This window comes from Plecotus auritus, assembly GCF_963455305.1.
Source record: "Plecotus auritus genome assembly, chromosome: 7".
Taxonomy (NCBI): domain Eukaryota; kingdom Metazoa; phylum Chordata; class Mammalia; order Chiroptera; family Vespertilionidae; genus Plecotus; species Plecotus auritus.
The window spans coordinates 94,254,257-94,267,347 of NC_137774.1; the positions used below are offsets into that span (position 1 = coordinate 94,254,257).

Genomic DNA, 13,091 nt, shown 5'->3' on the forward strand with positions numbered 1-13,091 from the left:
GAGGCTGGGCCCGCGGCGAGAGGGCGGGACAGAAGACTTCTTATCGGATTGGCCCATACGCGGCTGCGCCGGTCACGTGTTGGGCGACGTTTCGCGCCAATTTCGGTTGGTCAGCCACAGTCTGCAGCGGGAACGTTCGCTGCTACGGGAGAGTGAACTCTGAGCGCGCCAACTGTTGCTGCACGGTCCTCAGCAGCGATGGCACTTAAGGACTATGCGCTGGAGAAAGGTGAGGGTTTGCAAGCTTGGGAGGGGCGTCCGGCGCGGGAACTATCCCGGCCAGCACCTGTTGGTGTGAGCTAGGGTCCTGGGGGCCGCCGCTCGGCGCGCGAGGCCAGAGCCGGGGTCCAGAGGCGGCGTGGCTAAGGCACACGGTGCCTGGGAGGCACGTGGAGACCCGAGGTCGGAGAATAGCTAGTGATGGTGTTCGGGAAAAGAGTGGGGGCGGCAGATAGTCCCGTTGGGGGTTCGAGTGGAGACGGTAGCGCCTGGAGAGACTGGGACCTCAGGTCTTATCTAGGGCGTAGAATCGGGCATCCCTGACCCCGCTACCTTCCGCGCGCTTAGGCACTCTGAAGTAGCCGCGTCCTCTCTGGACATCGAAGCCCCGGGGGCGGGCTGACTTGGGCCGCTGCGTGCGGGGATTGGCCATTTTAGTCCAACCTACAAGCGGAAGTGAAGGCGGGCGGAAGTTGCGCGACGCCTTGGAGGGAGCTCCGTGTGTAAACAGTGTCCTTCCGCGCGGTAGCCTCCGAGAGAGCTGCCGAGAGCAGGGTCGTGCCTGGAATTAGGGGGTTTAGTGCGAGTCTTAGAGGAGGTAGTATGGAGCCAAGATGGGGACGACGGAGTGGCCCTGGACCAGCTGGCCAATTGCCGGACCGGCTCCCCCTGGGCGGAGGAATCCCTCGCCGTGAGGCGGCAGCATCTGGGCCCATGTGCTTCTTTGTTTACTAAGAGCGGAAGCAGTGGCGGTAGAGGGGTGGGGTGGAGGATGGGACTAGTGGCATAGGTTTAGAGGACCGAAAGAAAACGGGGGATGATAAATTATGGAAGAAAAGCTGAGAACCTTGAGACTTGAGTTTGCTGCTGGGAGTTGGGAGGCCTTTGGGAACGGGCACTGAGATTTTCTAACGAAGGCAGACACTGAAATTACCCAGGGGGAGGGTGTTGGGTAATTTTTCAACTGCCAAGTGACCCTTATTCTTTAGATAAAAACATACTTGTGGAAAGGAGTTCTGCCCAGTTTGGGGAGAATTATGTGGGGTGGGGTGATTTAAATGTTCATATAACTAATTAGTCACTTAAACAAGAGTGGGTTTCTTAGATTTCTGTCGGGTTTGCAAAAAGGTATCTGAAAGAAAGGAAGGTTGATCATCATGATTTTACATTTACATTATAGAAAAAGTGAAGAAATTTCTACAAGAGTTTTACCAGGATGACGAGTTTGGCAAGAAGCAGTTCAAGTATGGGAACCAGTTGGTAAGTCTAAGATTGGAGGGAATGGCATCTTAAGGAGCTGTAAGGTGGCCTGGCTTATTTCAACAAGTACATTTGTCTGTAAATGACATATGTTTAGTGCGGTACCTGATACTTGGTAAGTGATATGATACTATGTTTGTGATAATTAAGGTGTTTTTAGGAGTTGGGAAGCTGTCTTTTGGGGGTTAAGTGAGTACTGCTGTCCCACACTATTTCTTCCCTGTGGAGACCTGGAATCTGTCCTAAGCTCACAGTGATGGTTCCTTGCATGAGCACAGTAAACTTGACTCTGAGCTCTTCCCCACCCCAGGTTCGACTGGCTCATCGGGAACAAGTGGCAATGTACATAGACCTAGATGATGTAGCCGAGGAGGACCCTGAGTTGGTGGATTCAATTTGTGAGAACACCAAGCGATATGCAAGGCTCTTTGCTGATTCTGTTCAGGAGCTGCTGCCTCAGTACAAGGAGAGGGAGGTGAGTGTTTGCAAGAAAATTCAGGGCAAGGAACTTTTCTGTCAGGAAGATTCTCAGATATTAATGTGTTCTGAGCTAGCAGAAAGGAGGGCAATGATTTCTGCCTGCTGACCTTTATGCCCCATCCTGCCCCTCATTTTTCCCATTTTCCTTCCTCTGCCTATAGGTGGTAAATAAAGATGTCCTGGATGTTTACATTGAGCACCGACTGATGATGGAGCAGCGGAGCCGGGACCCTGGGGCAGCCCGAAGCCCCCAGAACCAATACCCTCCTGAACTCATGCGTAGATTGTGAGTGATCTCAGTGGGGAAAGGTGTGGGAATTTGTTCTTCAGGACCTTGCTAATGGCTGTTTTCTCTCTCAGTGAGCTGTACTTTCAAGGCCCAAGTAGTAATAAGCCTCGTGTGATCCGGGAAGTGCGGGCTGACTCTGTAGGGAAATTGGTAACTGTGCGTGGTATCGTCACTCGTGTCTCTGAAGTTAAACCCAGAATGGTGGTGGCCACTTACACTTGTGACCAGTGTGGGGCAGAGACCTACCAGCCGGTATGTATGAAATAGGGAACAGGAATGCACTTGTTAGTGTCTTTTGTAAGAATTTCTGTCTATAAGGTTTATCCTTTTCTCTGTTTATTGTAAAATACATCTGTGTTTTCACCTTTCATTGTTTTTCTGGTATGTAGAGGTCTTTTCATCCATTTGTGTTTTTGGTGCCTGTCAACTGTTATCCCAGAATAGTTCAAGATGTTCTTGACAGTTCCGTGATGAGAAAACATGATGCAAGTGACTGACTCTTAAGTGGCTCATTTTCTTCTGACTTCCTTTGATGCTTTTCTTATATCTTAGATCCAGTCTCCCACTTTCATGCCTCTGATTATGTGCCCGAGCCAAGAGTGCCAGACCAACCGTTCAGGAGGGCGACTATATTTACAGACACGTGGCTCCAAATTCATAAAATTCCAGGAGATGAAGATGCAAGAACATGTGAGTTTTGGGGGTGTTGCCCAGGGAAGGTGGAGCTTGGGAGTCAATTTGAATACTATAGTCATGTAGTGGAAGAAAGAATAGGAGGAAGAGGTGAGGTAGAGAAGTCACCTAGGGCAGGAGGGATATTTAACTGAAACTTTTTGATTGAGCTGGGGAGAGGTAAAGGAGATCTCTGCTTCTGTATACCTGTTGGCTAGTCTGAAGCTAGGGTGGGTCAAGAAGTAGAAGAGTGGGATCCCTAGGCAGGAGCTTAGATCCTAAAGGGCCTTACGTTTCTTTTTCCTTGCCTGTGCACCCTTATCCCCCAGAGTGACCAAGTGCCTGTGGGAAATATCCCTCGTAGCATTACGGTGTTGGTAGAAGGAGAGAACACACGGATTGCCCAGCCTGGGGACCACATCAGTGTCACTGGTATCTTCTTGCCAATCTTGCGCTCTGGGTTCCGACAGGTGGTACAGGTAAGAAAGGGGGTTTGAAGGGAGGAAATGTTACCTTTTTCCCCTTGCCCACTCACTCTCACCCCACCCACAGAGAAAACTTAACAGTAAAACAAAAGAGAACAAAGGGTTTTGTCAGGAACTCCTTCCTGAAGGAATAGTGTGGACTTCATATCATGGTCTTTTCCTGTTCAAGGGTTTACTTTCAGAAACTTACCTGGAAGCCCATCGGATTGTGAAGATGAGTAAGAGTGAGGATGATGAGTCTGGGTCTGGAGAGCTGAGCAGGGAGGAGCTGAGGCAAATTGCAGGTGAGGGACTGGGGGAAAGACTAGGAATGTTTCTTCCTAGCACTTTTTTTCCTAATTTTCACTTTCCCTCAGAGGAGGATTTCTACGAAAAGCTGGCAGCCTCCATTGCTCCAGAAATATATGGGCATGAAGATGTAAAGAAGGCGCTGCTGCTCCTTCTGGTGGGAGGTGTGGACCAGTCTCCTCGGGGCATGAAAATCAGGGGTAAGAGGAAATGGGGAAGAGGCTCTGACAAGGGAAGGCAAGAGTTGGCATCTTGGCTTCATGGGCATTAGAATGGATCAGAAGAAACGATCCTGAGTATGGGGGTGGGGAAGGCTTCAGAAATACTTTTCTCTGTTGTTGGACAGCTTGCATTAAAAGAACAATCACAGGGGCTTTCTTTTTCCAGGCAACATCAACATCTGCCTCATGGGGGATCCTGGTGTGGCCAAATCTCAGCTCCTGTCTTACATTGATCGCCTGGCCCCCCGCAGTGAGTAATCGGACTTGGGGAAGGAGGTAAATGTAGAAGACAAGAATAGGATCACCACATTTATTCTCTTCTTTTGGGATTTGAAAGGTGGGAGAGGGTTGGGGAAGGGAGATAGTGCCAGCACCCCATAGATCTTTACCCAGAAAGGCCTGGTGAGCAAGTAAATTAGATCATTGCAGGCCTCATTTCACTGTCCCCATTACTTGTGTCCTTGTCCTATTCTTGCTTTTCCTTCTTCCTTTCCCTTCTAAACATGTCTGCTTGTTTCCTGTCTTCCTGACCCTGTCATTTAGGCCAGTACACAACAGGTCGCGGCTCCTCTGGAGTGGGGCTTACAGCAGCTGTGCTGAGAGACTCTGTAACTGGAGAACTAACCTTAGAGGGTGGGGCCCTCGTACTGGCTGACCAGGGTGTGTGCTGCATCGATGAGTTTGACAAGATGGCTGAGGCCGACCGAACAGCCATCCATGAGGTCATGGAACAACAGACCATCTCCATTGCCAAGGCAGGCATTCTAACCACCCTCAATGCCCGTTGTTCCATCCTGGCTGCTGCCAACCCTGCCTATGGGCGCTACAACCCTCGCCGCAGCTTGGAACAGAACATACAGCTTCCTGCCGCGCTCCTCTCTCGATTTGACCTTCTCTGGCTAATCCAGGATCGCCCTGACCGAGACAATGACCTACGGTGAATTAAGCTCAACACTCAAAGAGACATATCTTAGAGATGATTGGGAGGGAGGAGAAATTGGAAAGCCCTCAAATTCTCATGAAAATGGCTCCACGATTCTTAGGGAAATGGTGGGTCTGGGCTGAAACACTAAGTAAGGATTTCTTGGTAATGGATTTCCCTGCCATGCTGTGAGGAGATGGAGCCCAAGGAAGAGGAAGATAAGAATTGGGGCACAGGGTGCATAGCACCAAAAAGAGTGTTCCTCCTTGCCTCCACTATTCCCAGGTTGGCCCAGCATATCACCTATGTACACCAGCACAGTCGGCAGCCTCCCGCCCAGTTTGAACCTTTGGACATGAAGCTTATGAGGTAGGAGAGCTGAGTAAGAAAGGACAGGTCTGCTTCACCTTGTGTGGCAGTATCTTCTACTTAAAAATTCCTCCCTAATCCCAAGAGGGTTTTTTTGTTTTGTTTTTTGTTGATTTCAGAGAGGAAGGGAGAGAGAAACATCAATGATTAGAATCATTGATTGGCTGCCTCCAGCAGGTCCCCCAGCCCACAACCTAGGCATATGCCCTTGACTGGAATCGAACCTGGGACCTTTCAGACCGCAGGCTGACCCTGTATCCACTAAGCTAAAGCAGCTAGGGCAAGAGTTTTCTTAAATGGGAAATTTATACAGGAAAAAGCATACTCCATCTCTCTTCTGCTTTCTCACAAACTCACAGACGATATATAGCTATGTGCCAGGAGAAGCAGCCCACAGTGCCAGAGTCTCTGGCTGACTATATCACAGCAGCATACGTGGAGATGAGGCGAGAGGCTTGGGCTAGTAAGGACGCCACCTATACTTCTGCCAGGACTCTGCTGGCTATTCTGCGACTATCCACTGCTCTGGTGAGTGCCTAGTTCCTATTCTGCTGGAGGGTTATCTGTTTTGACTTACTGGGCAGCCTGCAGTAACATTGTCCTTTCTCATTGCCGCCTCCCTTCCACTCAGGCCCTGCTGGGGCTAAAGTGCTGACAGTGCAGATAGTGGTCCTCTCGTGCTACCGCACTGTGGGTACTTGCTGCTCCAGCAGGGCACGCACAGCGTCCATGGAGGGAAAGGCCTTCTTTTTGCTCAAACTTCACTATGGGGGTGGGTGGGGTGAATTTCATTATGTCCTAGATCCTGTGCTAGAAATCTTCATTTCTGTCCTCACATCTTGGACCTTAGTCCTGGGGGCTCCAAAGTGCTGTTCGTGCAGGTAGTGTGATTACCTGACCTACTGCTGAGCTAGCACTTCCCGAGCCCCAGGGATACCTCTCTGCCAATCGCTTTCTTGGCTGAGCTCCCCAAGCTCCATCTGTCATGGTGGGGGGAAGCCCATTGGAATTCAGAAGGGTCTAGTCTCCCTCGCAGGACAGCTGATCACCGGGACTGGCCAGTGTTGAGAGGCGGAGACTTGGGCAATTGCTGGACGCTGCCCTGGGCATTGCACTTGTCTCGGTCTGACAGTGCCGGCCCCACACTGCGGATGTTTATAGGGGAGGGGAGGGGGGCCTCCACTGGTTTTCTGAGTAGGCAACACAGAAGGGGGTTCCCTGACTGTTCCACTCCCCTCCTCCTGTTCCCATCTGTCCCTACCTTCCCCTTAGGCACGTCTGCGAATGGTGGACACAGTAGAAAAGGAAGATGTGAATGAAGCCATAAGGCTAATGGAGATGTCAAAGGACTCACTACTGAGTGACAAGGGACAAACAGCTAGGTGAGTGGTTTAATGGAAGAGGAAATCAGGAGTTCTTTAGCAGACCACTTATCCTGTGGCTTCTGCAATGACACATGTATGATGGTGGCTTCAGAATTGCAATACCACTATTCTCTGACATGTTGGGTGCTCTTGTTCGTACCCTGACCTTACACACCCACACTTGTTGCCTTCAGGACCCAAAGACCAGCAGATGTGATATTTGCCACTGTTCGTGAGTTGGTCTCAGAAGGCCGAAGTGTCCGGTTTTCCGAGGCGGAGCAGCGCTGCATATCTCGTGGTTTCACACCTGCCCAATTCCAGGCAGCTCTAGATGAGTATGAGGAATTAAATGTCTGGCAGGTCAATACTGCCCGGACTCGGATCACTTTTGTCTGATTCCAACCACTTGTGACGCTGGAGTCTACTCTGCATAGTGTGCGCAAACTCCCCTCCCCCTTCCTTTAAATGCCTAAATTACCTTTGAGGGAAAAGGAGGATCCCTTCTTTTTCCTGAGCTGCACTTTTCTTCATTTCTTTTGCTAATAAAGTGTTTGTAGATTGCTGCCTTTTGTTAAAATGAGGTATTGTGTGTGTTCTAGATGCATACCCTGTTTGCTTCATACTTGTCTTTCATCCACTCCATAAATGCACTGAGGAAAGTACCTGCCAGGCATTCATATAGACATGGGATGCAGTGAGAGATGAGAATCCCACTGTACAGAGACTGTTCTCTCTGGATCTCTTTAGGGCTTAAGTGTATATTGAGGTGCCACTCAGGTTCTGAGGAAACAGCAATGAAACAGTCTCTCCGTTTCTTTCTGAAATGCTTCTACACTTCATTACACCACCTTAGACCCCAACTCCTACTTGAAAGTCTTATTCAGGGGGTAATGGAAATCGGACCTGAAAGAAGGCATGTGAAATGTAATGCCTGGCACAAGTAATTGCACAGGACAATCCCCATGTTCTTATCACCTGGCCTCATCTCTAAAGTATAAACACTAGCGCACCTGCCTCGTCAGGCTGAGCTGTCTATAGTTCAGGCAAATATAAACTAGAACAAATGGGAAACCTCAGTAATATTCACTGCCCATAGGATCAAGGCTTTCAGTTGTCCCAGATAGAAATGTGCTTAATATCCCTCATCTTCCCACTCTGTGAAAAAATGAATTAAGTTTGGGAAAGCAGTCCTTTTTATAGGAAGACAACAGATTGTGTAGATGGAAGCAGGCAGTTTTCTGCTCAACAGTCCACCTGACCAGACATGGAGTCACTTCAAGTGGCAATGAACTCCCCAGTAACTGAAAAGTATGGAGAAGAGCTGATGATAAAAAAGGGACTCCAAGGCTGGAACCAAGGGTCTCCTTTAAGATGGTTGAGAAATCTGTGGGGTACCTAACAAGAGGACAGAGCCACTGAAAGGGGTGCTGAGGAGCTGCTCCCCTTTTATTAATGACAGCCTTCTCTAAGGGAGTGTAGCACCCCTCCCCTCTGCCAACAGTTGTGGCTTATGGAGCACACAGGGACCCCTGTACATCATCTCTTCAAGTACCCTCTCAGAAGAAGAGCCCCCGCATCCGCCTGCCGATGCCTTGTCGATCATAGAGGACGTTGAACTTGTTCACGAACTGGTTCATGGTGTTGCATGTTTTGGTGATGGTGCCAAGGTAGGCCATGAGCCCCACATCATTGCATTGCTGAGGGAACAGAAAGAACCAGTTCCCCAGGGCATTTAGGTCCCTCACAGCATGCCCAGGAACAGTTGAGTCCCACCTCCCCATCCTGGGTTTTATACTCACATCATAAAAGTCTGTCTTGAACTTGTCTGTGCTGAGTACTGGGAGGCAGTGACACAGAGCATAGGCCTCCCGCAGGATCTCATGGTTAAAGGGGACCTCTCCTAAAGGCACAAAAAGTGACTGCATTGATAAGGATATTGTCACTTCGCCAGGAAAGAAGAGTGCCAGGGAGACCTCTCTCCTACCTGCTTCAGAGGCCTTGACGTACTCCAAGATGAGCTTGACACGGCTGTGCAACATCTTGATAGCACTGTGCTGTGCTATCAGGTGTTCGGCTACTGCAGGGGGATGAGGACAGGCCATGGTTGAGAAGGCTTGTGACCACACCTTCCACCCCCACTTCCAAGGACACCCATCCAGCCTCAGTTACCAGTAGAGTTCTCTCCACTCCCTGTTGCTGTCATCCGGGCCACATGGTCTACACCAATGCGTTCAGCTTCCTCTGTGGCCAGAGTATAGGTCAGTTCAGCAAACAGCATTGTGGCCTATGGAGCACATAAGGAAAGTCAAAAGCAGGAAACACCAGGGGCAGGATCTGAGGGTTGAAAGGGAGGGCATTACCTCTCCATTGATTATATCGATGACCGACTCAAAAACGCTGACAGGAAGCTGTAAAGAGATGGAGAACAGCTCTCACATTAAATGCACCTGAACCTATACTATGTGCCAAAAATTGGGCTTTGGCCCTTTCACTTTAGATTTTCTCATCAAACCCAATGATGGAGGTATTATTCCCATTTACGCATGAGAAAATGCAGGTTAGAGGTTAAATGACTAACAAAGTCACAAAGCTCTTAAGTGGCAGAATGGAGATTCAACTCTAAATAGAGATGTCATACAATAAAAGGCGATGAGGATAAAAGATAAGCATGAGGATAGACAAGCATGACAAAGTGAGCATGGAGTCAGTGTACTCACATCCGTGTGCTTGGTCATAGGGTTCAACTTAAGAAAGAGGGGGCTCTCGATTATCTCACACACCTGGAAGAGGAAGACGACAGACAAGAGTGGTAATGCCCATCTTTCTTCCCCTCATCCTCTATTTTCTAACCCAGCATGCACATGTGTGAGCAATGTATACCTGCTTATGGACGTGGATGTCGGATGGGTCAGGTGGTCCCCCTGTGGTATACCATCCCAGAAACTCCAGCTCCTTGAATACCTGTTTAACTGGAGAGGAAGGGGCCAGAGCACAAAGTATTTCTTTAAACCATCCTTCCTTAATTTGAAACTCCTGGTGTATTTTCACCAGCTTCTCCTCTCCCCCCTCAAATCGTGGCTCAGTTTAGAATAATCCCTTTTAGCCTTTCATCCTTTACTTTTTTTGGGCAGAATACCTGAATGTATTCTTTTTCTAAGATCTCTTCAATTACTCTGTATTCACTTTTCCATAGTACTCATCCCATGTCCTGTTTATTTCTTCCCAACCTCCTCCATCTTCCCCACTTCATTTTTTTTTCTCCCACTCCTCTGCCCACTTCTATTCCCCTCTCACACTGCTCCTCCTTGGTGTAATAATATTCCTTGTCAATGATAATCTTCTCTTCCACGGTGTGTGACAGCAGTTCAAAGGAGTTCATCACCTCGATATTTCGGCCCTCCTGCTTCCCGATGAGAGCCCCAATCACTGGGGAAGAGAAGGACACATAGGAGAGGGTAAGGAATCCTAAAGCTTCCTAATCATATTCTGAGCGTCTGAGGTCAGTGTGAACCAAGTACTGGGGAAACGGTGATTTGGGCGAGGGGTAATTGGCTTCAGGAAAATAGACCATTATTTGAGGAATTGACGAGAGGAGGTTATAGAATTAGGCTTAACACTCACCCTGCATAGGCCGCCCTTCCTGGGAGCGCATGCGAATCCAATGGTCTGAGATGTTGAGAATCACGAGGGGATGAAGAGCGACTGAAACACTCCCTGTCACTCCGGAGGCCATCACGCTGGGGACTACTAAGAGTGGAGGAAGGAGAGAAGGTGAGAATCCAGGCCCCATGTCCTTCCCCGGACACCGCAGAGCCCGGGCCATACATCCCTCCCGCCAGTTATCCCAGGGGTCGATGTTCCGTCCGCCCTCCTGACTTTCCAGGATCCAGGAAGGCGGCCTTCACGACCCCGAAGGCCGTCTCCAGAAGCCGCCCCCGCGGGGCCCGTTACCTGCTGCATCCACCTCCATCCCGCTGCTCCCACCCGTCCCGTTCGCCGCAGCTGCCGCCGCCGCCATTTTCCCCCGCGCCCGCCGGCCTCGGCCTCGGCCCCGCCCCCTCCCGGCTTCCGTCGGGCAGCGGCGCATGTGCAGTGTCCCCGAGCGCGCGCCTAGTCTGACGGGCTGCAGCGGCCGTTCCCCAGTCAGGTCTCGGCTGGCCTCCCTCTCAGCTGTGAAAACCCGGCGCCCGCATGGCCTAGGAGCTGACAGATTTTCGTAGACTTTGACACCACCTCTCGGCTGCGGCTAGCGCTGAACAAATTACTGGACCCCACTGCAACCTTTTCTCCTTAGTCAGTGAAATTGTAATAATACAGCCTAGCTCCCAAGTCTATTGCAGAATGAATGAAATGTCATGTTATTGCCCTCCGAATAAAATTCAAGCTGCTAGCTGTGGCTTGCAAGCCCCTCTCGATTCCAATAATTACAGGCTGTTGTTCCTTGTGATTAAGCCCATAATCTGTCCCTGCCTGCCAGCCGACCCTGACCTTTACTTTTCTGGCCCCTAGTCCCCATATTTCAGCCACAGTATCCCTCACATCTGTTCCTTTCACACGCCCCACTCCCACTTAAGGGCCTTCTGCTGTGTTAACCATTGTAACTCTATAACCAATTCGGTACCTTAAACTTGAGTACCTAAATAATTTTATAATAAATGGATGAATAGTTTGGGGTAGAGCCTGGTCTTGAGTGGCTCCATCTGCATGTAATATCTTTCCTTCTTCCAAACACTGGTATTACCTACAGTATGGAACATCCTCAGCATTTTTAACCCTTCCCACCCTCCCTGCACTCTCCATTCCATGAGTTTCACCTCTGGCAAAGAGACTATTCCAACCCTCTCCCTATTTCTACATGCAATTACGTTGTGTACACTGCCTTTACTCCTGCTCCTGCTACCCCAACATATCCATCTGATTGGCTCTTTTAATGTGTGTGTACCTCACCCAAAGTGTAAGCTCTGTAAAGCAGTTAGAGACCTGTTCCTTAACCCTGCAGAGCCTACTCTAGTGCCCAGAACTAGCAGGTACAGGGAGATGTTTTCCAATGATAATGGTGACTTATGTGAATTAAGCAATCTTTCCATATAGGAGCCTGGATAACGGGAAGTTGAAGGGCCAGCAACCCTCCAAGGAAGGGGCCTGAGAAATCCTGCAGAGAGAGAGGTCTTCTGGCCAAGAGAAAGTGAAGAAAAATTTTATCTCATTCTAATCCCCAGTGAAAAAACCTCTCAGCCAAATAAGATATTTATGGAAGAAAAGCATATATGCCTTACTTCTCTTAGGAAAAATGAGGTCAAAAAATATATATCCCTTTTACATGATAGGCAGTTCTAAGGCAGGGGTGGGCAAACTTTTTGACTTGAGGGCCACAATGGGTTCTTAAACTGGACCGGAGGGCCGGAACAAAAGCATGGATGGAGTGTTTGTGTGAACTAATATAAATTCAAAGTAAACAAGCGGAGGGAAGAGCAAGAGAACCAGATAGAAGAGCCGGATCCGGCCCGCAGGCCGTAGTTTGCCCACAGCTGTTCTAAGCAGTATAATTTTTCTCAACTAGATTGAAGGCTAAAAGAAAGGCAAGAATTATTCTGGTGTTAATAAAGTTGATAATTTGTGTTGCTGTTTCACACATTAAAGTACTCCTTTGTCTTTTTATTGTTTCAAATGCTTTTAAACACTGTTCAGGTAATTAAACAACTCATAAAGCAGTGGTTATTGTGAAATTCATGAATGACTTTGAAATTGAATCATTGATTGGTTGGGGGCTAGGGATGGAGCCTACAACTGAGGTACACGCCCTTGACCCAAATTGAATCTGGGACCCTTCAGTCTGTAGGCCTGTGCTCTATCCACTGAGCCAAACTGCCTAAGGCTTACTAAGCATTTCTTAAAAGTGCATTATATTAAAAACTACCAAGAAAAACTCAAGTTGCAAATATCAAGTGGGGGAGAAACCAAGATGGCGGCATAGGTAAACACCTAAACTGCTGCCTCGCACAACAATTTCAAAACTACAACTAAAAGACAAAACAGACATTATCCAGAACCACAGGAAGGCTGGCTGAGGGGAAATTCTACAACTAGAAGGAAAGAGAAAAGCACAGTGAGACTCAGAGGAGCTGCAGGAGGAAGAGGTACTGAGACGCGTACGCAGAGAGGACTGGCAACTGAGTGCGCGGCTGGCTTTCTCAAGCGGGAGGGAGACAAAAGCTCCCGACTGCGCTGAACTCCAGTTCCAGTCAAGACTCTGGGGACCCAGACTCATTCGGGGAGAAACTGGAACTGGCAGCGGGCGGAACTCGAGGGCAGCTTTCTCTCAGAGGTGCTTGCAGCAATTACCATGGGACACTGAGACACAGGGGCCTATTAGGGCAGGGCTGACGGGAAACCAATGCTGTCTGTTCTGCCCTGAGACTCTGCCCCATCCAAGCTGAGCACAGAGGCTTTTGCAAGTCTTGCCTCATAAGGGTGTCTCCAGCACAGAAGTTCTCCCATTGTAGACACAGCTGATTTCACAGC

General features: G+C 49.2%; 2 protein-coding genes across 17 annotated transcripts; one reads left to right on the forward strand and one right to left on the reverse strand.

Moving 5' to 3' along the window:
- The first annotated feature begins 67 nt into the window (after positions 1–67).
- MCM7 (minichromosome maintenance complex component 7) lies at positions 68–7,132 on the forward strand. Of its 14 annotated transcripts, none has more exons than XM_080678879.1 (15): positions 68–229; positions 1,400–1,479; positions 1,790–1,954; positions 2,121–2,245; positions 2,320–2,500; positions 2,801–2,938; positions 3,250–3,399; positions 3,575–3,689; positions 3,762–3,893; positions 4,081–4,164; positions 4,458–4,851; positions 5,122–5,205; positions 5,565–5,733; positions 6,478–6,587; positions 6,764–7,132. In XM_080678879.1, exons 1-15 carry the CDS (start codon positions 199–201, stop codon positions 6,963–6,965), a joined length of 2,160 nt encoding a protein of 719 aa, XP_080535005.1. In that variant the 5' UTR covers positions 68–198; the 3' UTR covers positions 6,966–7,132. The 14 variants fall into 14 exon arrangements, with proteins under 14 accessions (XP_080535005.1, XP_080535007.1, XP_080535001.1 ...); XM_080678875.1 differs by lacking the exon at positions 68–229 and adding an exon at positions 667–718; XM_080678878.1 differs by lacking the exon at positions 68–229 and adding an exon at positions 690–744.
- A 614-nt stretch (positions 7,133–7,746) lies between these two features.
- COPS6 (COP9 signalosome subunit 6) lies at positions 7,747–10,656 on the reverse strand (the record flags this gene model as incomplete). Of its 3 annotated transcripts, none has more annotated exons than XM_080678888.1 (11): positions 7,747–7,870; positions 8,122–8,266; positions 8,369–8,469; positions 8,554–8,646; positions 8,739–8,853; positions 8,930–8,977; positions 9,287–9,349; positions 9,450–9,538; positions 9,864–9,995; positions 10,191–10,316; positions 10,521–10,656. In XM_080678888.1, the coding sequence occupies 10 exons, from the start codon at positions 10,654–10,656 to the stop codon at positions 8,126–8,128; spliced, it is 1,044 nt and encodes a 347-aa protein (XP_080535014.1). In that variant the 3' UTR covers positions 7,747–7,870; positions 8,122–8,125. The 3 variants fall into 3 exon arrangements, with proteins under 3 accessions (XP_080535014.1, XP_080535015.1, XP_080535016.1); XM_080678889.1 differs by having other exon boundaries at positions 7,748–7,964; XM_080678890.1 differs by lacking the exon at positions 7,747–7,870 and having other exon boundaries at positions 7,992–8,266; positions 10,521–10,624.
- Positions 10,657–13,091: the final 2,435 nt, after the last annotated feature.